Genomic DNA, 25,432 nt, shown 5'->3' with positions numbered 1-25,432 from the left:
CGCAGCCTTTCTGAGGGAGAAACTTTACAGCCCAACTTCCTGGGCTGTCATGGAATTGTTTCCACTCATCAGAGCAGTTAGCTGAAAAACATTCAATAGGAAAGTACCTAATGCAAAAGCAACAATACAAATCACAAAATAAACAACTCTGTAATCAGAAATACCCTGGATTCTTAGAGTTGTGTTTTCTTCTGTTGGAAACTGTTTCTTGCTTTAGCTTTCCCACCCCCAACTTCTCAGGAACATTATGGGGAAAGAAGACAGGACTGGGCAAAATGAATAATTATAATCTATGTGAGGAACCACTTTATCATCTTCATTTCCGTTGCTGATCTGACAGCTTGTAATTTCATACATCTGCTTTCATTTGTAAAGCACTCACTTACCCTACCCTTTCTATATCTGTTCATACTCTTCTTTTCTTATTTGTTCATTTTGTCATGTTCACATTCAGTTACCTGTTGTCCTTTTATCTCTAGAATTCTAAAAGCTAGGACACTGTGAATAGTATAATTCTTGCATCTGCAGGATTTTTTTGAAAGTAAATAAAACCTAGATAATAAATTTATTTTGCAACTCAAAGGTTATTTTCCCAACTTCCAAAATGATTATACATTAGTAACTGACCCAGGAAGAATTCGTGTATATTTGGTAAGAGAAGTAGGAAATGGTTTCCTCTTTTTGACTTCAAAAACATTACGCGACTGCCTCATCCAATTCTACGATTATTTGTTAATTCCTAATCCATGTCAGGCCCTATGTTAGGAGATGATATAAGAGAAACAAAACACAGCCCTTACCCTGAAGAAATCTAAGTACAGGATAGATGTGTAACCTGAACAGCTCTGACGCTATGCCCACTGGGATTCATTCGATATTCAAAATGAATGAATACTGAATTCTGAGATCAACACAACACCCATGCTAAGAAATTTACCTGCATTAACTGATTTAATTTCTGTGACCATTTACTGTGGGGGTATAATTATTATCCCTGTTTTACAGATGAGAAAATAGGTAGTTGGAAAGGTTAAGTCACTTGTCCAAATCATACAGCAATTTGGTGCAGAGCAAGACTTGACAACCGGAAGTCTAGTGGCAGGGTCTTGCGCTCCAATGCAGCTTTGTCTTGTAAGGCCATTGTTTTGAAAGTCAAATGACATAATGGAGTTGAGGAGTCATTGTAAATAGTAAATTAGTATCATTACTCTTGTGCAGGAGTCTTAGCAGCTTGGAAGTTGCGCATAACCCAGTCTCTACAACTGCCTGACAGAGATAGGTATTTATTTGGAGGGACCGGAGCAACAATCCTATTTTATGACAACTTGACAGAATGTCTGAAGTTATCAGAGGTCATAAAATATATAGACAAAGTCAAATAACATTAACAGTTTACTTGCAGAATGAATGAAGGAGCTAACATTCTTTCTCCCATTTTCCCATCTATCTATCTAGTCATTGAGTGTAATAAACTTTCCCTGAGCATCTACTAAATCTGGGGTACACAGAGACTGTGCTAGGCACCAGCACTAGGAATATAACAGCTAGCAAGTATGAGCTCTGAAGGTTAGTGGAACATCACAGCCCAAAATATACTGCTTTGCTATATTGGTTGTTTTGAGTTGAATGTATCTGAAAAACAGCCAATGTAGGGAGAGATTTACTCTGAACTTCTCTTATCTAACAGAGATAAATCCTCTGAAAGGAATGCAATTGTCATAAATACCCCCAACTTTGTCACAAACTATCAGACCTCCCATCTATTCATTCATCTTTCCTAAAAATCATTTTGTCTCCCCTAAGAGCCATCCCTCTCCCCCTTTTATATTAAGATGGTATTTAATCCTGAATTCATTTCTCTGAGAGTTGCTCATTTATTCCCTAAGTATCTCCCATGTGTACATGAGGGATACATGTTAATAAACTTCTGTTTATTTTTCTCTGTTAATTTGTCTTTTTGATAAAAAGTCCCAGTTGAAAACCTAAGATAGGTGGATCTAATATTTTATTCCCCTTTAGCTCCCTGCCTTCAGAAAATGCCATCATCTAGAAGCAATAGAAATTTGTGCTTTTAGAGTATTTTTCATTTGCAACTACATAACCTAAGTATTAAGTTCTTTTGAATAACTTTGACCAATTTAGAGGAAGCAAAAGAGGACCATATAAGCTGTTTTAAAAAACAAAACAGTAAGGATGTGACAGAATAAGAATTTAGATTAGACCTTTTCAGTAATAATAAACAGCTAATAGTGCTTACTCTGTGGGCAGGGCTTCTGGGAAGGAGGCACAGATACCAGGTAGTATGTTTCCTGCTCACTTCCTGCTCAACCTAACTACTTCCAAATGATGCAGAGCTGACTTCTCTGTCTCTACTTTTCAATGGCCCACAACTGTTCTGGAGTGGTCTGAGGGAGCTGGCTTAGTTTTCCTCAGTCGTAGCAAACACGAAACAGTGAAATCAGTAAAGATAAGCAGAGGATAGAGTGTTTAGATGTGGGTCAATAACTCATGCGTAAGTCCGAGATGGCTGAAGCACAGAAGGCATTTAAGAAATGGGACAGGATCCCTCCCTGCCTTTTTGTTAGACTTTGTATGTTCCTTCATTTACAAACTAAATATTCTCTTTGTTCCATATACTAAGTTAAATCCTACAGGTAAGACATAAGGCACAATCTCAATTTTCTCTTCATGTTCCCAGTGGAATAGAAGCACAAAACTAACTGCACGCAGGAGAGAGCAGGCCACGTGGCCCACAGTGGGGACTGACAACTGGCATGGAAGATGGCGAGTCAGTGAGGGGGCGGCTGGCAACAGGGAAGCTCATGGAACAGGACGCTAGGGGCCCTGAGGTGCAGGGGCAGAGGAGATAGGGACACATGGAGGGAGCAAAGGATGTGGAGGGCTTGCTGGTATGTAGGAATTGCGTTTAGACTGCACTTTACATTGTCACATTTGCTGAAGACTGAAAAGAATGGAATCAGACTTGTGGTTCAGAAAGATAAGCTGCCCACACAGTGACCCTTGGGAGGGGAGAAAAGGACAAGAGGTAGGGGTCCAGAGAAAGTTCCAGATAACACTACAGAGGTAAGAAGAAAATTCCCAAAGGAAGGAAGGGGCAGAGGGACAGAATGGCAGAAGTTGCTGGAACAATGGACAGGTTTCTGTACGTGATGAGGTTGGGGAGTGTATACTTGTAAGAGAGCAAAGAACAGCAAAAGCTGACAAGAAATTATCTATAAAAAAATTGACGAATTTACATGTTAAGACTACTTAAAGAAGACAGTAACTTTTAATTATATCATTGTGGACATTTTAAATATAGTTTTTATTTTTATGAAAGTCACAATGTATTGTACATAAAGAGTGAAAATAGCACCCCCTCCTCAGAGACACTTCCTTTCTATGACTTGATTTCAAATTCCATATTGCAAAAAAAAAACATGCAATTAGCTTTATTTGAAACATTATCTACTGACTTCCCATTCAAGACAAAGATTTAATGCATCCTGGGTTTCCCTGGTGGCACAAGGGGTTAAGATGCAACCTATGAAGCTATCCATAGCCTCCGCAGCACGAGTTCGATCCCCACATGGTGTAGCAGACCTCTCCTGACTTGCCCGCTGCCCCTCTCAGCAGTGTACTTCGGTCAATCTGCCTGTTCTGTTTCCTACTCTGTCTCTGGCAAATCCTCTCACCCCACCCCCCCCCCACACCTCTGGCCTGTACCCCAGCTCTTGTATGCATAAATAAATAAATCTTAAAAAAAAAAAAACATTTAACTCACCCTTGCCCCTAAAACCCAAACTCCACTGACTTCCAGAGCAACATGTTTTCTTCATCTCTCCCCTTGCCCCAGGAAGTTAAATCATAACGTTGGTTAGATCAATATTTAGTTTTCATTTTTTATAACCAACCAAAAATAACAGAGAGCAACACAGCACACACCACAACTTTCCTTTCCTGCAGCGTCCTTTCTTGACGTTTTAACTGTCTTGTTTCTCAAGACAGTCTTGTAACACATCTTTGTTTTGCTTAGTTGTGTGTTTAATCCCAAATGCTCTCCAGGTCATATAAATCTTCTCTCAATATATTAAAGACCTTTCAGTACTTTTTTTTTTTTTTAAAGGAAATTTCTCATGAGGTTTCTGGCCTGCTCCCTCGTTTTAGGGAAGTCTTTTTTGCGTCTTGTTTCCTAAAGTTCTTCTATTTTGTTCTACAACTTTGTTTTGGTGGAACACATCTCCTGTTTCATACACGGGCTGTGATTTTTCTGTGTTTGAAAGATGCTTTCCCCTCAGAATGTTGGGAGCATTGTTCCAGAATTTTCTGGCTTTCAGTTGAAAAGTCTCAAACCATTCTAATTCCACCTTCTTTATGTGACCTTCTCTTCCCTACAATATTCTGTTTTCGCTTCCCTGCACTGCTCTGTAAAGTCAGCATCATTTATTTCAGTTTGCCTCTTTTCACATATAATGGGCACTTTCAATGTAGAAACTTACATTTCTCTGCTGAACTGGAAATTTCTTTTTTGAGCAGTTTTCTTGATTTTGTTTTTTGATATTTTCCCTTCCCTTCCTCTCCTCCTCCACCCTCCCCTCCCCTTCACATCCATTGTTTTAAAGACACCTTATCATCGTATATGTTTGATCTTGGGCATGGTCCTCTAATTTTCTCTTTCTATCTTATGTGCTACTTTCTGGGATTCTTTTTCAGTTTTCCAACCATCTTAGTTCAGTCATATTTCCATTTTGTGTTTTCACTTTCTCCTTTCAATCAGGTATTTTCCTAGCTCTCAGACACTGTTCCTCCTCCCTCCACAGCCCTGTCTGCTCTAGGCTCCACTTCCCAGGTTGATTGTTTAAATACTCACTTTGACTTTGATGTTTTTGTGAAATGTTCGGTGATTCTGGTTACCTGGTTGTTTAACAGTGGGACATGACAAAGAGGACTTGAAGGTAGCTGTACGTGCAGAGTTGGGTGGACTTATACACTCTGGGGTTTACATAGGTCACTTCCTGGGCAATCCCTGCACCTGGATTTTTAGGGGTTTTCTTTTGGGAATGATCTTCTGCCTGGAGGGAGACAGTCTGGCTTCAGTGTCTGGGAGCTGAGATGGTAAAACGGCTGGGCTCTATATTCACTGAAATTCCCCCAATCCCTACTCCAAGCACCCTCTATTTTATGATCTCTACAGGACAACCCCTGGAGGGAAGGGTTAGAGATCTGTGTATAATAGCTTCTTAAATAGACTTTCAGCCAGTCTCTTTTTTAGTTTTAACTCTTTCCCTCTTTCCACCAATTTTCAGCAGTACTGCGCACTGCCAATTTCTACACTTTTAGGTATTTTATGGATTATTTCTTGGCTTTCCCCATTATTGATTTTGTATTTAGCTTTCTTGGATCTGATAAGTCAGTTATCACTCATCCATCTGTTTTCCTGCTCCCAAAATTGTTGCAAGCTTCCTAATTCTCTGTGTCCTGTGGGTTTATGCTATTTTAATGGGGTTTCAGGAGCAATGGAAGTAAACACAAGAGCTCAATATAACATCTCATATCTAATATCCTTAATCACTTCTTTAATGACATTGCTACTCAGCCGCTGGGCAGGTGAACTGAAAGGGAAGAAGAAATTTAGGTAGGGAGACAACTCAGGAGAGAAAACTTGGGGAATTAATCAGTCACTGGGTCAGAGATCATCATCTCCATTTCTCTAATCATCAGGAAGAACCACCCCTGTCCACCTGCAAGACTATTTCCATTCTCCATTCACCAAATGCTGGTGAAAATGTAGAGCAACAAGAACTTTCACTCACTGTTGGTGGGGATGCAGAATGGCAGAGCCACCCTGGCAAGTGGGGATGATTTCAGGGGCCTGACCACAGGCAATTACAAAAGCATGATGGTTAATTTTATGTTTCAACTTGACTGGCCTAACACATGCCCCAATAGCTGGTGAAACATTATTTCTGGTGTATTTGTGAGGATGTTTTTGAAAGAGATTCGTGTTTGACTTGGTAGACTAAGTGAAGAGATGCCCTCTCCACTGTGGGCGGGTGCCATCGACTTGTAGGGGTCAAAGATAAACGAAGGGTAAATTCTCTCTCTGCTTTAAGCTGAGGTATTTATTTTCTTCTGTTCTTGGACAATGGAGCTCCTGGTTCTTAGGTCTTTGGACTCTGGGACTCACACCATTGGCTCCCCTAGTTCTTAGGTGTTCAGACTTGGGTTGAATTATCCCATTGGCTTCCCTGGTTCTGGACTCAGCAGAGAGCAGATTGTGGGTCTTCTTGGCCTCCGTAACCATGTGAGTCAATTCTTATAATAAAGATCCTCATTTCTACATATATCCTTTGCTTCTATTTCTTTGGAGAATACTGACTAATACAAAAGTCTTCCCTGATAGGTTACATGGAGGGAAACTGTCCACCACACACCAGACTTGGTGCACAGTCAGTGCAGCGTGGCTTTGAAAGGAGCTGCAATCAAGGTCTTAGGCCAACTTAGTCATGATCTATAACAGTCATGAAGAAGACACAACAACCATGTCAGAGCAGGTCAAGGAATGAGGAAAGGAAAATAATGTAACATAGTTGTGCTACTGAAAAAAAACAAAAACAAAAAATACAAACAAGGCTGGAAGTGGACAGAAGTGCCAAGAAGGAAACATTTCCATTTAAAGTTTCCAGAGAGAAAGTAAATTCAAAGAGACAGTAGACATTAGAGAGACTTCTGGTTAAATGAATTTGATTACAGGGTATTAGAGATTAATACAATTTACAGGACGAATAAAAGGTCTATACATTGTAAATTAGAGGTCTGGTGCTGCTACCCATTGTTTGTAGAACTTTCCACATCTACACCTGGCTTGTCTAGTCTTTAGTCAGTCATTTTTCCCATGTCTCCCTGATATTCCCGTCAAATCCCCAACGCTGCCCTGCCTCATTCACAGCACACGACTTTGCTTTCTGCCTTAGCAGACACAGAGCTCCTCCACTTTCCTTCTTCTCTGACAAAAATGGTCCATCTCTGAATCTGCCTAGTGCCTCCTGCCTCTTTCCAGGAGAAACACAAGTTTCTCACTCCTGTTCCAGTCTTCCAAGGGACTCCTGACTTGTTTTATTGCCTCAGAGCCTCCATCTCTTCAATTATTTCACTCTACCCATGTTTTTCAGGAAACAGCACAGGTCCTGTTGCACATGCTGGAATGCAGTAGGGGAACCAAGACAGACAAAATTCTCTCACTCCTAAGTGGGTGGGTGGGATTGGGTTTGAAGAACCTGCAACAAACAAGTATAAGCTTTAAAACAAACAAGATAACCTATCTCTTCATAGACCTCATCCATAGGCCAGTGGGGAAAACCAAGTGCTGATCCTTGGAGGGGAAACTTAGATTGGTCTGAGAAGTGAACAACCTCTTCATCCTTCTTCCTGGCCCCATCGTGCCCTGGTCTTATGCTACGGAGCCATGCAACCTCTGTGCAGGGCACTGACCTCTAGCTACATCCACTGCCTTCCCTTTTCTGCTGACTTACTTTAAAGGTTACTCTACACATTCTGTCTGCACATTCTTTCTTATTTAGTCAACTTTTCAGTTAACAATGTAATGCAAACATAAAACCACCACCACCACCTGTAGAAAAGATGACTGTTATGGAACTTAACTGTTTCCTCACTCTTCAACCTGCCATAACGCAGCTTCTGCTCCACCACTCCCTTAAATCCATCTGGCAAAGGTGTCTGATGACTGTCCCTCCACAGTGTCCAGCCTGAGCGAGCTTTCCCAGCCCATCTTACTGTACTTCTTCACTGCTGACCATCTTTTTCCTCCCTGGGCTCAGATAACAATTTTTATGAAGTTACAGCACAAGTCCACCTTTGGGTGTCCTCCGGTGCTCCTAAACATTGACGTTACACACAGAGTTCTGTCTTTGCCCACGCTCTTTCTATATGCACTCACCTGAGGTAGGCTGTTCATATTATTGTTATAGGAATGGGATGCCTTTGAGAATGAAAGAGGGTAGTATTAATAATTACTACTCTGAAGAGCAGGTGTAAACCAAGGTGTCCTGAACAAGTTGGCTATATGGTCACCCTATTCTGAAGAGATCACATTGTTGTTACTGCTTCAACACACACCTTTTAACAATTTTCAACCTATTGCCTTGACACTGACATTGAGCTTTATTTTTCTAAATTTTCAGGTTATCATTTCTTACAGGTATCTCAAATTTAGCATGGGCAAAGTCAATCATTTACATTCCTAAAATTTGTTAACTCTTGTTTATTCCCTAAGTGTATATATTACCCAGTTACTCAACCATCCAAGGTGGGGATGATTTTAGACTTCCAGTTCTGTCCCACCCATCATATTTAACAACTAAGACATGCTGACTTTCGCTTTGAAGATTCACCTAATCCATCATTTCCCCTCCTGGACTGTGGTCATAATCTTTTATCTGATTTCCTAGCTCTAGTTTTGTCTCCTTTAAGTCTACCTTCCCTACTGCTGCCAGAGTGATCTAAAACTGACCATACTTCTTTGAATCTTTCTTTCAATAACTCTTGATGGATTACAGGTCAATGACATTCATCACCATTTCATTCCTGCTTACTTTTTCTGTCTTATAACCTGATAACTTGAGAGCTTCCTCTACCCTTTGAACTCTAATAATAATAAAAAAACAGTTGGTAGGAACAGAAACACACACACACTCACACACTCACACTCATTAAAGCTTCTCACTTCCAAGTCTTTGTTCATGCTATTACTCTGTTACTTCTGCCTAGAATGCAGATCCCCTTACTCAATTACTGGCACAGCCACCATTTTTTCTAGTCACTCACAGCTGATTCAGAGGGGAGCTCAGTACCTCTCCTTTAATCTTTTGTACTATCTTAATATTAGCAACTAATGTGTTAGCTTGAAATTGTGTCAATCTTTCTTTACAGTTGGTAAGCTTCTTGAAGAGAGGCGCAGTATCCCTTATATATCTAATAGTCACCCTATTATTTTTTTAAAGATCTCATCCACTGTGATAGATTTAACCAAGAATATTAAGTTGGGCTAAATAGAGAAATGAGTAAACAACTTCACTTCCCCTACATTTTCCCACATGTGCCCATATGTTTTATAAAGTCATAAGTGGAGGGATTAAAATGTGTAAGGGCTTTAAAAAGTAGATTTTAGCATAGGAGACAGGATGATTAAATTAAAACAGAGCTGTGATGCACCAAAGTTAAGAACAAACAATTGTTTAAGACTACAGAAAAATCAGAATACATTTCAATAATTTGGGAAATTTCATAAAAATATTATCCATAATCTTCATTTTAATAAAAGAGGTTCTTTTTGTCTTTTATTACTTACATTAAAAAAATACACACACAACTTTACAATGGGAGATTAGTACTGAATATCCTAACATGTATTATCCATCAAATCTACCCAAACAGCCTTTCCCACTTTCCAGATGTTTCCCACGATTTCCATGTTCATATATGATTAGCTCTGACTCAGAAGAAAGAACTTTTCACTGTCTGTCAAAATCCAAACTATTTGACCTTAAAGGCACAGAAAAAAAAAAAAACAATTTTTTTTTATAAAATGTGGTGCTCTTGTCACATTCATTCAAGTAATTTGGGGGGAATTAAGAAAGTCTAGTCTAAAATTTTAAAGAATATTATTAGTGTTACTAGAGGCATAACAAGAGCATCTGGCACAACTGGTATTCAATGAACAAATAAAGAGAACTACATAACAATTTAACAGTCAAGATTATGAATGATTCCAAATAGTTTATGTTCTTCTGACAAAGTCCTATTCTTATGACAGCTTTTTATTTCCTATTTAGTCATTACTTTGTGCAATCTTTCCTAATTATATTCTGGCTTACAAATCTTGTTTTGTGAACTGTGATTATTTTTCTGAAAAGGAAAACAACTTGAGTTATGTTGAAATTTAAAACATGCTCTGATATTTTCTTTAAACTGAGGATTATTCAAAAGAGATAAACACTGGCTTTCTAGCACCTTAAGGTAGATCTGATGGGGATATGTCTACCACTTGGCACTATACTGAGAAAAAATTTTCCTATATTTGAGAAATTAAAATATCTTTAAACATAATATTCAATTTTTATTGGCAAGTTATGATTCTATAAAAGTAGTTTCAATCTCATAATAAATATCCTTGAATACTCCCTACCTGTCAGAAGGTGGAGCTCTAAACATATCTGAAATACTGGCTTTTTATATGTGTGTTTCACAAGTGAGCGTAATGAGGAGATTAAAGCAGGAGTAAAGTCTTTAGAAAAATGGTTCTGAAGAATATTCCAATTCACTCAGAATAAAATCACCCACATCTCCCAAAATGTACATGGTTCACTGACAAAAGAGATGCTAAGGGTATTCCTTTAAAACTTCAATATATTGCTTACTATAAAAGTGTAGTATGTGTAAATCAGAATTTAAAAAAAAGTATATTTGAAGATAAAACACATTAAAAAAATTAGAACCACCTCCTTGAATGTAGGCAGGGTCATTAATACTTACAAGCATCTCGGATATAGAGTAACATGGCTATGAAAATATAATCCACTAAACTCAGGCTGAGGCCATCTGCAAACAAGGCATCCCAGACCACCAGGAGATCCTGCAGGGGGAACTCTCGGCCAAACAGCAGCCGGACCCACCGTCTGGAGGGAAAAAAAAAAATGCAGAAAATGGTACTTTTGAGAGTTATATAAAGAGGAATCATTTTCTCCTGTAACGTGGAAAAAGCCGGAAATTTTAAAACTGATCACACTGAGCAAATATATTGAAAATACACAACAAAATCCAAGTTTTAAACTTTCAAATAAATTTTATAATTAGGTTAGAATTATTAAACATTTTTACATGCATAAAACACAAGTAGAATACTTGAAAAGGATGGAAATCTTTCATATTTAATAGAAATCACACATCTTAAAGAGACAAAAAAAAAAAAGAATGTATAGTGGTTTGATAGTTGCCTCATAGGTAAGATAATGTATTTTATGGAGGAAAACATGCTTTTCCAAAATTCCATAATCACTCCCTGATTTTTTGTTGTTGTTAACTGGACTTTGGTAAATGGTTACACGACAAATTATTACAGCTGAACAGAAAACTGCATTTTTATATTTCATTCCTATTTAAAATATTTAATTTAAAATTAGAATTGGGGATAAACATTTTAAAAATCAAGAACAGTTATTTCAAATGAAATATACAGTGCCACTCAATTTTTAACTTTAGAATTGATGTATACTTTTATTAGTGAGGTTATCCTTTTAAGGGCATTTTTCAAAAAACAGTTTTGCCAGGAAAATGGATACATCTATGCCACAGAGGAGACACAAGAATTCTTTGAATAAGAACATGAAAAAAGGTCTTTATATATCTATATATCATAAATAGTAATACTTCAGACTTTCATTAAGTATTGTTATTTTCATCTAATTCTTATATGAAAATTAAAATAATTTACTTTATTATGTTGCTGTCCATTTATTTTTAACTTTATGTAACGGCTACATTTCCATATACAAGCCTTCTCTAGGAACTGCATTTATAGTTCCATGTCATTCTGGCAGAGTGTAAAGAATTGAAAATTCCAAATTTCTAGCACTACTATATAGTACACTACAGATGAAATTCTTTAAAATTTAAAAGGTATTACACTTCTTTGTAAAATTAGACACTAAATAGAATCATCTGTGGGGTTAAAGTAAAACCAAAAAAACAAATTCAAATACTTTCAGTGTGTATCAGGAGGAATCAAAGCTATGGCAAAATAGTGCCTAACCACATATATGTCACAGTTTATTAGGAACCATATCATCAAATACTTAAGTATTTTTAGGCATGTTATCATAATGATCAACAGAATAATTACATTTCATTTTCAAATACATCTGTGATATTATTAAATTTTCAGGAAAAAAAGTAGCATTTAAAAATGTTAGTGTTATTTACAACTTGTATCTTTTGATTTTTACTCCACTGTTAATATGAGGGATGACTGAAACAATTTTTTTTGTTAATATGCCTATATTTATATGGTTTAGAACAAAGCCATTACTTCCCTGTATATTTCTAATTCTTACAAATTGCAAGGACTAATATTTACTGTCATAAGAAGTACAAAAATATATCTAAATTAAATAGGTTGCTCTTTTTAATTACAAAGAACTGGTTTTGCAAAGTGTACCAGGGGAACTGGAGAGTGGGCAAATCAAACAGTACCCCTAGTAGACAATTTTGGGTACCTGTTTAAAGAATTAAAAAAAATGTGGCTAGCTATCAGATCTACCTATTTCTCTCTGTATACATATGGATATATATCAGAAATACCTGCATTCTTAAAAGTCTCAAACATTTAGAATGTGGAACTGGATGAAAATCTGTCAGTTAAAAAAAATGGATGAGGATGTACAGTACAACAATGTGACTATAGCAGCTAACACTATATTGTATAATTGAAATTTATAAAAGAGCAGAATTTAAAGATTCTCATTAGAAAAATATAAATATGTGAGTTGACCAAACTGTTAATTAACTAGATGGGGAGAACCCTTCTACAATGTATACATACATGAAATCATCACAATGTACACTTCAAATATCTTATAGTTTTATTTGTCAAGTATGCCTTTAAAAACTGAAGAATAAATAACTAAAATTTAAAAAAGAATTAGCTTAGCTAATTAATGGATAGGCAAATTTTGGCAGTTTCAAAATGGAAAATTGATATTTAACTGATTCCTCCTAGTTTAAGTTTGGATGCCAGTGTAAAATTCATGCATCAAATCTGTAAAAGAGATATGAACTTGACCCTTTTACTCTTGAGGGTCACCTTAATGCTTTTCTTATTTAAAAAAGGCCACCTTGTAACTACTGCTATTGTATTCTGAAGGGTGTTGCTTCAGAACAAGATGTAGGGGGAACATTTTCTGTATATTTTCCTTGTCTTCTAATCAAAGCAAAATGACTTTTGAAAAGCTGACATTTATCTTGCTGTAGCATTAACAAAAAAAGGACAAAACTGATGAAGGTTAATCCATAGCACAGATGAGATTACAACATGACCTCTAATCTTTACAGCTCAAATTATTATTTTCTTTTGGACAATTATACCTTTGGTTTCATCACAGATAGTGCTACATGACCGAAAAAAGAAAAAAGAAAGAAATTAGACTATTATTAAGAAATAATTTATATTCTATTATTTCTATAACACAGTGCCCCATTATTGCTCAAACTACTCTTGCAACCTTTTGATTAGGCTGATTGTGTTAATTTAGCTTCAAAAATTGGTCCTGCAGATATATAACACACAGCAAACTCCACTGCAGCACCATTAGGAGACTGAAATGCAAATATCTAGTTACCTACATTGTATAAAACATTATCTTCCAAACTACACAGAATGTAAGTCTTCAGCACTTTTATATTTAACATATAATCTATTATGTGTCGCTTAATAAATGTCTTGCATTGCTTTATTTTTGAAGTTTCACCTTGCTGAGTATATTGCTAAACATTTGCAGGGTAAGGACCACATTGTGTGTGTGTGTGTGTGTGTGAGAGAGAGAGAGAGAGAGAGAGAGAGAGAGAGAGAAAGAAAGAGAGACAGAGAGAGAGAGAAAGAGAGAGAGAGGAGGGACAGAGAGAGAGAACACCAAAATGTTCTTTGTAACGAGCTCTATGCCTTTGCTAGGTCTCTATGTGTTTACCAAGATCGTGTTAATCTCACTGTAAAGCCACCTGTCATGCTAAGGAAGCAAAGGTAGAGCTAAATTGCAAGTACAGGCATTGGTCTTGTTAGAGGCAGCACAAAAATAATTCAGGAAGTGGAACAAACCCCAGAAACACATAAGGAAAAAAAATTTATTATTAGATGCCTAGCATGTTTCTTTTAAAGAAGACTTAAGTGGTACATGCAAGAATACTAAATTAAAGCAAAATGCAGTTTACCATATATTTTTTGCAATTATGAGAAAACAAGGTCAAATTTTCAAAGTAGTTTAGAGGTACCATATGACTAGTGGAACGCTTTGGGACCATCAGTGACCTTATCAACAATTTAATCATTTTAATCCCAATCGAATTTAGTTCATGCATATATTCACCACCCACGAAATTTCCTGTTCTATTTTGGTCTATTTTCATTGAGTCTAAAAGGCAAGGAAAAATTCAGTTCTTTATGGGATGAGCTAGTAATAGAAATTATTTCAGTAAGCTTTTATATTCTTAGAAAGGAAAACTTACTCTAAGAAATGAGGTCTTACAATAAGTCACTCCTAAAACTGACATCATTTTATTATAGTTAAAAATATTTTGTGAGTTTAAGTTATACTTAAGGGTAGCAATACACTTTTCTTTCCCCCTTAAAGAGAGCTTCAGTTTAATTGCTTAAATGATATTATTAATCTTGCTTTATGTATGTTACACCTGCAGACTGCAATGCTCATAACTATATATTTTATCACTTGTGATAATACAATAATTCATATTTTACCAGACCTACTTAGTAATTAAAATCTACATAAGCAAAAAAGACCATCTGATGTATTAAATTTAATAAACCACTGAAAGACAACAGGTTCTACATTTGTACTTATACCACTATTCTCAGTTTTAAATTTCTGTGTAATTAACCTGCTGTTCCCAAGGGATCAGTAACTCCTGATGGTGCTAATGTTTGGTGAATGACCCATGGAAACACTAAGAGAAATCCATTTTTTTAACTATCAGTTTATGAAAAGGACCAATTTGACTGAGGTTTAAATAAACATAGCCTTAATCCCAGAAGTCTGGTGAGTGATATCTGGTGAAAGATATTTATACATTAGAACTTCATTTCCCATTTTTTCCCCCTTTAACAACCCCTTAGTGAGCAAAGTAGAAAAGGTATATTCAGTTTAATTTAGCCAACATTTTAAGATTCTCTTAAGTGATCTGTGATCATGAAATGATAGCAATGGGTAAGCATAGTGGAGCACAAAAAAGCAACGTTAGATTTTTGCTTAATGATATTAATTTTGTCGTTTGCTTTCTCTTCAATTGCACTTTTTACAACTAACAATTAATATTTACATAGCCCATTCCTAGTAGGGAGTAAACACAGAATCCAAATTCTATATTCTCCTGTCAGAGAAAAACAAAGGCAAACCCAGAATTCTCTCATGGTTGGCATGCCATTGACTGAATTTAGGCTCTTCTTATATTGGTTCTTTTGTACTCAGTTCTTTTTATATTGGTGTAGCCCGAGTTTTCCTTTACATCAACTCTGTGAAAATGGTCTTAAAATTAGAATAAAATACTGCAGTTATTGTAATTAGGGTCACGAGGCATTCTCATCTTTAATTCTAACTTCTTCGGAGAGCACAACCACAAAAGATGGAAGTCAAAATAAATCATTTCCCCCCAATTTCACATTTCTTATTCTTTAAGGTGTTTACAGAATACAGCATTGGAAGATACTTAGTCTGTTTACTAATTATTTTTATATAGTCAATTATTTCAAATTAGGTTCTCTCAAAAGTATTTGGGGTCTGCTTATCTAACAGAAAGATTTGAAGACTTCAAGTCCATCAATTTTGCTTCAAAAATAGAAAGAACTACGGCCTCCCCTGGTGGCACAGCAGTTGAGCACTGGGCTGTGAGGCTGCCCGCAGCCTCTGTAGCGTTGGTTCGTTCCCCGCCGCCGGCGAGGGTCCCACAAAAAAAAAAAAAAAAAAAAAAAAAAAGAACTAAAACCTCAAATAAGTTATCTTTGCTAAGTGCTCCTTGTAATCCATGGGTTGAACCCAGCATGAATTTGGCTTTCGGGAAATACACGGTAGACCTAATTTAACCCTCACAGGATATGTACATAAGCTGTAAAAGTGTATTTTTCACTTTGGGGGAAAAATTCTCTCTTCCTTTCAGAGGGCAGTACATAGCCCTTTATTAAGGAAGGTTTCTTATTCCAAAAATAAGTTCCTAATAATTATCACCCATTCCTACTGTAATTTATTCTCTTTGGCAAGTGTTTGAAGCTGTTTTGTCAGAACCACTGTAACACGCCCTTTGCAAAAATAGTCTGAATGGAAAGCAGAGACTTGTGTATCTATGTTCTTCCAAGGGTATGAGATACTCATGAAAATGTCGGGCAGATGAGACGGCCATCATTAAGTTTTGAGGCTGTGCAGTCCTTGAATATTTCCACTCCTCTTTTTTTTTTTTAAAGATTTATTTATTTTTATACAAGAACTGGGTTACAGGCCAGAGATGCAGAGGCGGGGGCGGGGGGTGGTGGGTGAGAGGATTCACCAGAGACAGAGCCGGGAACAGAACAGGCAGATGGACCGAAATACACTGCTGAGGGGAGCAGCAGGCGAGACAGGAGAGGTCTGTCCCGCCTTGTGGGTTTCGCACTGGCTGGATGGGAATCGAACTCGCACTGCAGTGGCTGCAGATTGCTTCATAGGTTGCGTGTTAACCCCTGTGCCACCAGAGAGGCCCACTTTCCACTCCTCTTTTAGAGGTACACTTGCTGTTTAGAATAGAAGGATGGTACTTTAAGAACCAAGTGATTTTAGAATGTGTTGTTTATTAGCAAATTCAAAGGAAGCTACTGAAAGACGGCCATTCTCCAACAGAGATTTAGTCACATGAGGCAGGTATGTTCTCTTTGAGTTCCTATTGTACGAAATTCCAAGCATGTCCATGGAATCTCAGTCCTGACCTAAGAGGACTATGGGGGTAAAGAGAAGTAATCATTATACCCTATCACTTACTCAGGCACCATTACAAGTGAGCTACTGGACATCTTGAGGAAATTTCTTGGAAGCCACTATGGTCTAATAATGACATGAAGAATTGATGTGTCATTGGTGGTCATGTTCAGCAAATTAATTTTAGGCTCTGTGAATACAGGTCTCTATGCATATTATAGACAACTTTTACTTCTAGAGTCTGTAAATAGGATTCATTCTGTCGTTGTACCTTCAGGAAAGGGAATGATGATCAATCAGTTTTCTAAAAAAGCATACTGAAAATTGCTAAAAATAATTGCTTCTATCCTCCCTAACCTGAAAATCATTTGAAAAACAAAACTAGCATGACATTATTCTTTGAAATTGTTTTATAGAGTATGTCAAATGCCAATTGGATCTTAACCTCAACGAATAAGACGTTGCAACTTCATCTGCATAAATCCAATACATTTATATACATCTGGCAAGAACTAGCATGAGATATAGCACAAAGCTGACAAATGTCAGGATTCATGTGATCCAGCATGGAGGTAAGTCCACAAACACAGAGGCTGGTCCTCCATCATCAAAAGTGCCCACATGAATTCATTTCTACAAACTACCAAGATTATCTGACTCCTTTTGACCTTTTCTCATTTACCTACTGCTTTAAGTTAGAAGTTAGTTCACTGGCTCTGGGGTTAGTTTACACTGGCTCCATCTTCTTCCCTATCAGACCTTGCCTGGCTGCTCAGAGCCTAGGACAGTGCTTCACTGAGGGCTGATGTCTGGAGGGTCCATCTGTTAGTGTCACTGCCTCTTATTTGCATTTTCCAGAGATAAAGGGTTAGGGACTGATAGTTTGGTTTGCTTTCTCTCCCTCCGGCAGATCACGGCTTCTCAAGGATACCGAGTGTTACCCAGAGTAGAGGATGAACAAATATTTATTAAATTAAAAAGAATCTTCCCCTTCAGATAAGTTCTTCTTGACCAATGATCTTTTCTTGACCTTGAGGCTAAGCCTCTGATCTCTCTCAGGCTTCCTGGCTGCTCAACAGACATTTTCTTTTTATGGCTTCCTTACTTCTGGAGGGATCCCTGGATTGCATACTAAATAATAAGTGATTAAACCCATGTTGGAATTGATCAAGTCCTCCTACACCCTCTTAGACCTCACCCTTTTGTTTCCCGAACTCTAGCCCTTGCTACCCATACCTTGAGTGGTTCTGCAGCTGGGGCTATCGGCTACTAGGACCTTGTGACAAAGTGCCATCCTAGGACCAGTCCCCACAGCTGGGAACTAATTAGAAATGCAGACTCTCAGGCCCTCACAGTATCTTACTGGATCAGAACCCTCACTTTAGCAGGACCTCCAGGTGTCCTGCAGGCATACTGAAGTTGGAGAAGGCAAATCCCTACTTACTGCCCATTTTAGCACATGGTGTCAGGAGGCCTAAAACCCACCATGTATATATGTAAAATGTTACTCCAGGAGGAGAAAAATAACTATTGGATGCCTCTTCTAGTTGAAGTAGTGGTCGCAAACTTTAGTATGCACAGACTCGTTTGGAGGGCTTGTTACAACACAGATTGCTAGAAACCATCCTCAAAATTTTTTGATTCTGATTCTGAGATTTATGTAGCGGCTGATAATTTGCATTTTGAATTAGTTTCCCTTAAGTTGCTGATGCTACTGATCTGCAGAGCACTGATGAGAATCACTTCATAGGAAGCTGTGGATTCCTTCCACATCTCCTCTCCTCAGCCTAGTCCTGGGTGTCAATCCTCAAATCCACTTACTCAATATACAGACACTGGACTAGACTAGTGGCCAGGACGCATCTAATGGCGGGGACACAAAGCTCACTAGCCGCACCTTTCTTCACATTCTATCTCTACTGCTTCTATACTGACACCCCCTCCCCAGAAAACGCCACTAAAAACTTAACCCAATAAGAACGAGCGAAGGAGGTGGCCTCCCAAAGGTTGAGAGAAGCTGGGACACTTGGATTTTTAAAAGCTCCCAGCATATTATCATATGAAGAAATGCCAAAACAAGGCTCTAAAATTGTAACATATTTTAAATGTTAACATTTACAAGTCAATGTTTTTTAAACCCAAATTTACTGTGATGCATACATATAATCTCATTGAAGGCAGAACGAACACTATATTTCAGGCCCTTTGTGTTCAGCCCTGAGCTAATGGCTCTCCTGGGCCTCTCATGATTGGCTCTAATGAGGTAAGAGAGTTGGGACATGGCTGATTAGCTAAGTATAAAGAGACAGAGCCCATGAGTGAAGTGCCAAGTGCACACAAGGAACAGAGAGCCCAGTGCCACCAAGACCTGAAAGGCACGGTCTCCCTCCAATGCAGAAGTCCTTTGATCATGGGAGTCTTGCTGAATGGTCATCTGCTTGGTATTTATCCTACATTCCCTCTGAAGCATTCTCCTGAAGCTCTGTGCTATCAACTTGCACAGCTGGTTCTGTCTCCAAAACAGAAAACACTTCTAAATTGTTATTCCAGGAAAAATCAAGAGCTAAATTCTAAGAGATGTCTTCCTCACCTCCTCCCCGACCATGATATCCTGGTGGAAGACAGATTTCAGGAGAGGGAGTTTTCCTGAAGTTCTCAAATCTCAACACACTGTAGAAAAAAAGGAAGGCCACCCAAATGGGAATGAGCAGAAGCTATTTACTCAGTTACTATCACTTGTGTTTGGCCAAGAGTCAACAGCAGCCAGGGGAGTGAAAAAGTTTTACCGGAAGGGAAGGCTTCAGGTATGCTTGTATGGGGGTTGTAAGTGGACTGTGGCTAACTAGAAGAGGAGCTTCATACATGACTGTTTGGGGAACATTTTTATTTTTCTCTGGGTGGTTCTGAGTTGGAAGTAGGCAAAAACATTTAAGTTGACGAAGTCCTGGCTGTTCTGGGCTGATTCAGCTGCAGAGGTCTTGGTTTGACTTCTGTGGTTTATGCAGATCAGACTTTTATTATCATACACCATTATGCCAGTTTCCATTTGTACCATCAGTTTTTCAACAGACTCCTGACTTTTCAGCTTACACCTGTGCCCTGGAACTAGTTATACTTACAGAAATATGCAAAATTACTTTCTCCAATATTTCTGAAGTTTAAATGGAGACAAGTTTGAGAGGTCGTGGCAACTGGTAGGTTTTTTCCTTCTTTAGAAAGTTTATGAAAAACATAAAATAGTGAAACTTCAATTTTCTATATCACAGAGAGGGATTGTGAATTTTTTTGAGAATTTAAATAAGTTTATAAATCATCACCTCTAAAACACACACACACACACACACACACACACACACACACCCCACCTGCTCATGAGAAAACCATTTCAGGAGTTTAGTTGATCCATAGACCTTTAGTCGAGAAGTTATTGTCGTATTATTGTTTATTTTATTTTAGATGCTTGTATTACCAAGAAAAGTTGTAGTGGAAGGATTATACATCATCTCCATGCCTATTCCAAACTATGCTTATGCATTAAAAAAAATAGCTTATCTTTATTCTTTTTTTTAAAAGATTTTTTTTTTGTTTATACAATAGCTGGGGTACAGGCCAGAGGTGCGGGAGGGTGAGAGGATTCACCGGAGACAGAGTGAAGAGCAGAACAGGCAGATGGTCGAAAGCACTGCTAAGGGGAGCAGCAGGCGCAACAGGAGAGGTCTGCCATGCCATGTGGGAATCTCCCTGGCCGGCCAGGAATCAAACCCGCACTGCAGGGGCTGTGGACAGCTTCACAGCTCTGTGCTCAACCCACTGCGCCACTGGGGAGGCCCTGCTCATCTCTATTTTTAAAGAGTCCCTATATTAAGTCTCTGCTACTGACCATACAGCCTCTGAATCACCACCACATTGAGAAATTGTCCAAGACTTGACAATATTCATCTTTACTAATCTGAGTGCGAGGGGCTAGTGGGTGGTAGACAACCTTCACTGACCACCTCTTCTAGCTCATGCTAACCATGATCTGACCATAAGTTAGAATGCTATGAAAAACAGTAAGGATCTTCATCTGAAAACTATTTCCAGAACTTCAACAGTGTGGCAGGTACTATCCAAGGCCTTAGATGGGATCATAAACTGAAACTTTCAATCATTAACATGGAAATTATCCTAAGTAAAATTCTAATTCAGAGAAAGCCCTATCAGTTTGGCTTCCCACAGAAACTCTTTTTCGTGGCTCCCCTCCCCACTTTGCCCCCCAGTCAACCAGGGTATGTTCAGGGAATGTAAACTAATGGCAACATTAGCAAAATATAATTAGGAAGGTAAAAACAATTTAAAACATTACTAAATACATTTCAAAGCCAAGTATTAATTGTTTTTGGATTATCCACCATTTGGGATTATATGTGCCCTAGTTCCTATCCATTAATGTAGATAAATGAAGAACTAATGTATCTGCATGAGGCCTAGGTGACTTACAAGGGGGTAGGGAGAGACAAGGAGGAAAATGAAAACCCTGAAAATGCCAGTGAGGGCACAAGGGCAGTCATCATCATTGTCATTACTTTGGGTATACAGGTTTGGAGAGATATGCAGAAGTCCAACTCAGTTGTGACAAATTACCTTGCCCTTGCAGCGAAAGCAAAATAGAAAGAAAAGAGGGTTAAAAAGGAGTTGACTGGTCCGTTTTATCCTTAGCTCCCTAGGTAGTAGCTAAACTTAATGCCCAAACAGTTTTACAATTAACTGTGTGTGCCTGCGTGCAGAGTTTTAAAAAAATAAGATTAAACACTAAGCAAGGAAAATGTACTTTTTTATGCATACAGGATTGCATCTCAATGTTTTAAAGGAAACACAATTTCTAATAATAATGGCAAACATCCTGTATCTATATGACTTTTTTAGAAAAGTAACCATGTTTAGGAGCCAACAATAAGCCTTAACTCTCTGAAGGCTGTACTTTTTCAGGTGGTCTATGGAATATATACACACTAGAAAATCCTATGGAAAAACTCCTGCATGGATCAGAGATACAAAAGTGATCTTTTGCTCGCCCTAGTACACAAACATAAATCCAAACAGGCAGGACAGGCGCCTAAATGTCACAGATGTCTCGGCAGAGGCTCACCATGCAGCAGGAGCACACCCCATCCAAAGCAGACTGCACATTTATAACATGAGGTTCAACTTCTAGCCCAGTGTGCCTTCCACCTTTCTTTCATACTTCTCTTGAGTCCCCTCTTAGATTCCTAAAGAATATCTAATTCAGATTTACACCAAAAAAATACCTTGACTTGAATGACAGACTCAGAGCACACAGCTTCCCCTATTGCTGTCATCTGTGTAGCAAATGAATTTTTCTGAAAAGACTTTTCAGAAAGGGCTTGTTTTGATAGACCAAGATGTGTTCAATCTTATTTTATAATGAAATCAACAAGCTGATTCTAAAGTATGAATTAAAAGTAAAGGTTTAAAAAGTCAAATCAATGTTTGCAAACATTGTTTAAAAATGAACAATGATGGGGCCTTCCTGGTGGCGCAAGGGGTTAAGACACAACCTGTGAGACTGTCCACAGCCACTGCAGCACGAGTTTGATCCCTGGTCAGGGAGCTGCCCATATGGCTCAGCAGCAGACCTCTCCTGACTCGCCCACTGCTCCCCTCAGCAGTATATTTCAGTTGATCTGCCTATTCTGTTCCCCACTCTCTCTCTGGTGAATCCTCTCATGCCCTCACACCTCTGGCCTGTACCCCAGTTCTTGTATGCATAAATAAATAAATCTTTAAAAAAATGAACAATGATGTAAAAAATATATAAAGAAAAAATAAATTAATACATAAGCAAAAAAAATAGTCAAAACAATTTTAAAAAGAAAGGCAAAATTGGAGGGTTCATACTACGTGAGTTCCAGAGTTACCATGACGGTACAGAAATCATAGCAGCACAGCACTGGTAAAATACACCTAGATCAGGGGGGCAGAATGGAGACTTTGACAACAGACCTACTCACATACAGTCAACGGATTTTTGCTAAAGATGTCAAGGAAAGGATAGTCTTTTTACAAATGATGTTGGAATAATTGTATAACCACTGCTAAACACTGAATCTTGGACTTACATTTCACATTGAACACAAAAATTCACTTAAAATGGAAAACAGACTAAAAGACAGAAACTATAAAATGTCTTAAAAATAAGTAGAAGAAAATTTTTTGACAATGATATATGCAGACATTTCTGAGGAAACAAATTAACAAGGAAAAATAAAAATGGACACGAAGGACTTTATCAAAATTTACAACATCTTTTTGAAGACATTTGTTAAGAAAATGAAAACATGAGCTTTGGTATTTATCCAAGAAAATAAAAACTATGTTTACATAAACAGTTGCACATAAATATTTACAGTGATTTTATTCATAATTGTCCCCAACAGGAAAAACTCAAATGTCCCTCAAATGGCATAAGGATAAACTGAGGTAAATCCAGACAGTGGAATACTACTCAGTGATGAAAACCAGAGTGCTACTGGATAAGGGCGACACCATGAATAAATCTTAAAAATTATTATGCCAAGTGAAAAAAATACAGATTTAAAAGCTACAAACCATGTTATTCTAATTATATGATATTCAGGAAAAGCAAAACTATAGATATAAATATATCAGTGGTTTTCAGGGACTCGGGTTGTGGGAGGGAATGAATATAAAGTGCACAAGAGAAATTTCTGAGTCCAAGAACCTTCTGTGTACTCCTGTGTATTGATTGTAGCTCAAATGCATTTGCAAACTACGCTTGAAAAAACTTGACTTAAAAAAAACAGACCGGCAAATTAAGTTACAAAGATGGCAAATATGAAAAAAGCAAAAGTTTAATAAGTACATAAGTCAATCAAATAAATAATAATAATAAAATCTCAGTATTACACTAAGGTAAGTGGAAAAAAAAGGTAGAATAAATAACATCTGTGTGACTGTTATTTTACTTCTTGAGCACTAGGAATGGAATGCGTAAGGAGGAAAATCTGAAGAATATTAATAATCTTATGGAAATATAAACAGGTACTACACACACAAAAATACTTTATAGAATAATCTAAGCAAAAATTTGATCTCATATTCAGAAGACTGATGAAAAGGTGAAATAACCTATCAAAGATTGCAGAGCTGTGTTCATCCAGAGAGGGAGGGGTGAGTCCTGAAGGCAGGAAGTGGCAAAAGCACTGCCTTTTTGGAAGGACTTCAAGTTCTGGTCTTCTCCAAAGTGCCTGTAGTATTTACTTCCCAGAGTTCTCAACGGCTATTCCATTTGTTCTAATAAAGGTTTATAGCTGCATTCCGTGGAGAGCAGAGTACACAGTGCTTGCTCATCTTAACTGGAACCAAAACTCTGTTTCTACATTAGATGTTATTTCAAAATGAAAATGTCCAATGTCAGACTCCTGATTCTTGCACTACTGTTATCAAATCAGTAAATAGCAAGTCCACTTCTCAAGTTGTTCAGGGACCAGACATTGTGAACTTTTCCATGATTTTTGTTCTTTTCATGTCCCACACTTAATCCATCAGCAAACCTTGAGAGTTTGACATTCAGAATGTATTTATAATCTGACCGTTTGTCACCAGTTTTTCCACTAGCACCCTGGTTTTCTATCTTGAAACCAACTTTGCTGATACCAATTTTGTCCTCATCTTTAACCTTAATTAATAAAATATTTGAGGACCTAGTATATCCAACCACTGCTATTATAAATGGTGAGGTTAAGGCAGTATCAAAACAAAAAACCTCTGTCCGGGAGCTTATTTGGTAGCAGAAAATTACACCTAGTAGAAAAATGACTATTATTTCAATAGCTTCTTAACTGATCTTCCTGCTTCTGTCCTTGTATTCCTACTGTCTATTCTCATCTCTGATTCTCAAAAGATACTTTCAAAAGGTTTTTCAGACGATGTGATGTCTCTGCACAAATTTCTCTAGTGGCATACCATCTAAGAATTAAAGCCTTTGACCTTATAATGGTTTTCAAGATCTCATACAATCTGCCTGCACCCTTTGACTTCATTTCCTACTAGTACTTTGCTTCAAGTCTTTACTCCAATGCTACCATTTCAATTAGAAAGTCTGACTGACCCATTCAAAACTGCAACTCTGTTATGATGACTGCATTTGAGGGGGAAATTCTATACAGCCAAAACACTAACAAGGCTGTAAAACAATGGTACTGCAATAAAAAAAAAAAAGTTGCAACTCTTAATTTTGAGTCCCCAGTATTCCTAAGATCCCGATCTACTTTCCTTCATAGCACTTATTAATGCCAGGCATAATCTATATTATGTGTTTTGTGTCTCTCCCATGATAACAGAAGCTCTATAAAGGCATGGATTTGTCTTTGATTTTTTTTTTTTTCCTCTTCCACTACTATAAAGAAAGTGCTTGGCATACACTGGATTTTCAATATATCTTTGCTGAAAAAACATCCTAGCCATCTTTGTAAAATCCAGATAAGAACCATGGTAGGTTAAAGCTGGATATGACTTCAAAGATCTTCTAATCTGTCTTTGTCAGCAAACAATAGAGATAATCTGGGTGGGATATGATCACTTTTTACATCTACAAGTATGAATTGCTCTCTATTCATCTCCATGAGTATTCATAAGTGTGTTCTATTGCTTCCCTATTGACATAACTT

The 25,432-nt window shown here is 37.7% G+C and overlaps 1 protein-coding gene across 2 annotated transcripts in view; it reads right to left on the bottom strand.

The window, feature by feature from the left end:
- The window catches only part of TBC1D5 (TBC1 domain family member 5), a gene marked incomplete at both ends in the record, with an annotated part of 237,356 nt that overhangs the window by 97,524 nt on the left and 114,400 nt on the right, over positions 1-25,432 (bottom strand). For both annotated transcript variants that reach the window (XM_084248105.1, XM_084248106.1), the window contains one exon: positions 10,552-10,694. In XM_084248105.1, coding sequence (XP_084104231.1) covers positions 10,552-10,694 — 143 coding nt within the window. The remainder of the gene's footprint in view (positions 1-10,551; positions 10,695-25,432) is intronic.

Source organism: Talpa europaea, assembly GCF_964194135.1.
Source record: "Talpa europaea genome assembly, chromosome: 11".
Taxonomy (NCBI): Eukaryota; Metazoa; Chordata; class Mammalia; order Eulipotyphla; family Talpidae; genus Talpa; species Talpa europaea.
Note: the sequence above shows the minus strand (reverse complement) of the source record. Positions and strands in the feature narration are given on the sequence as shown.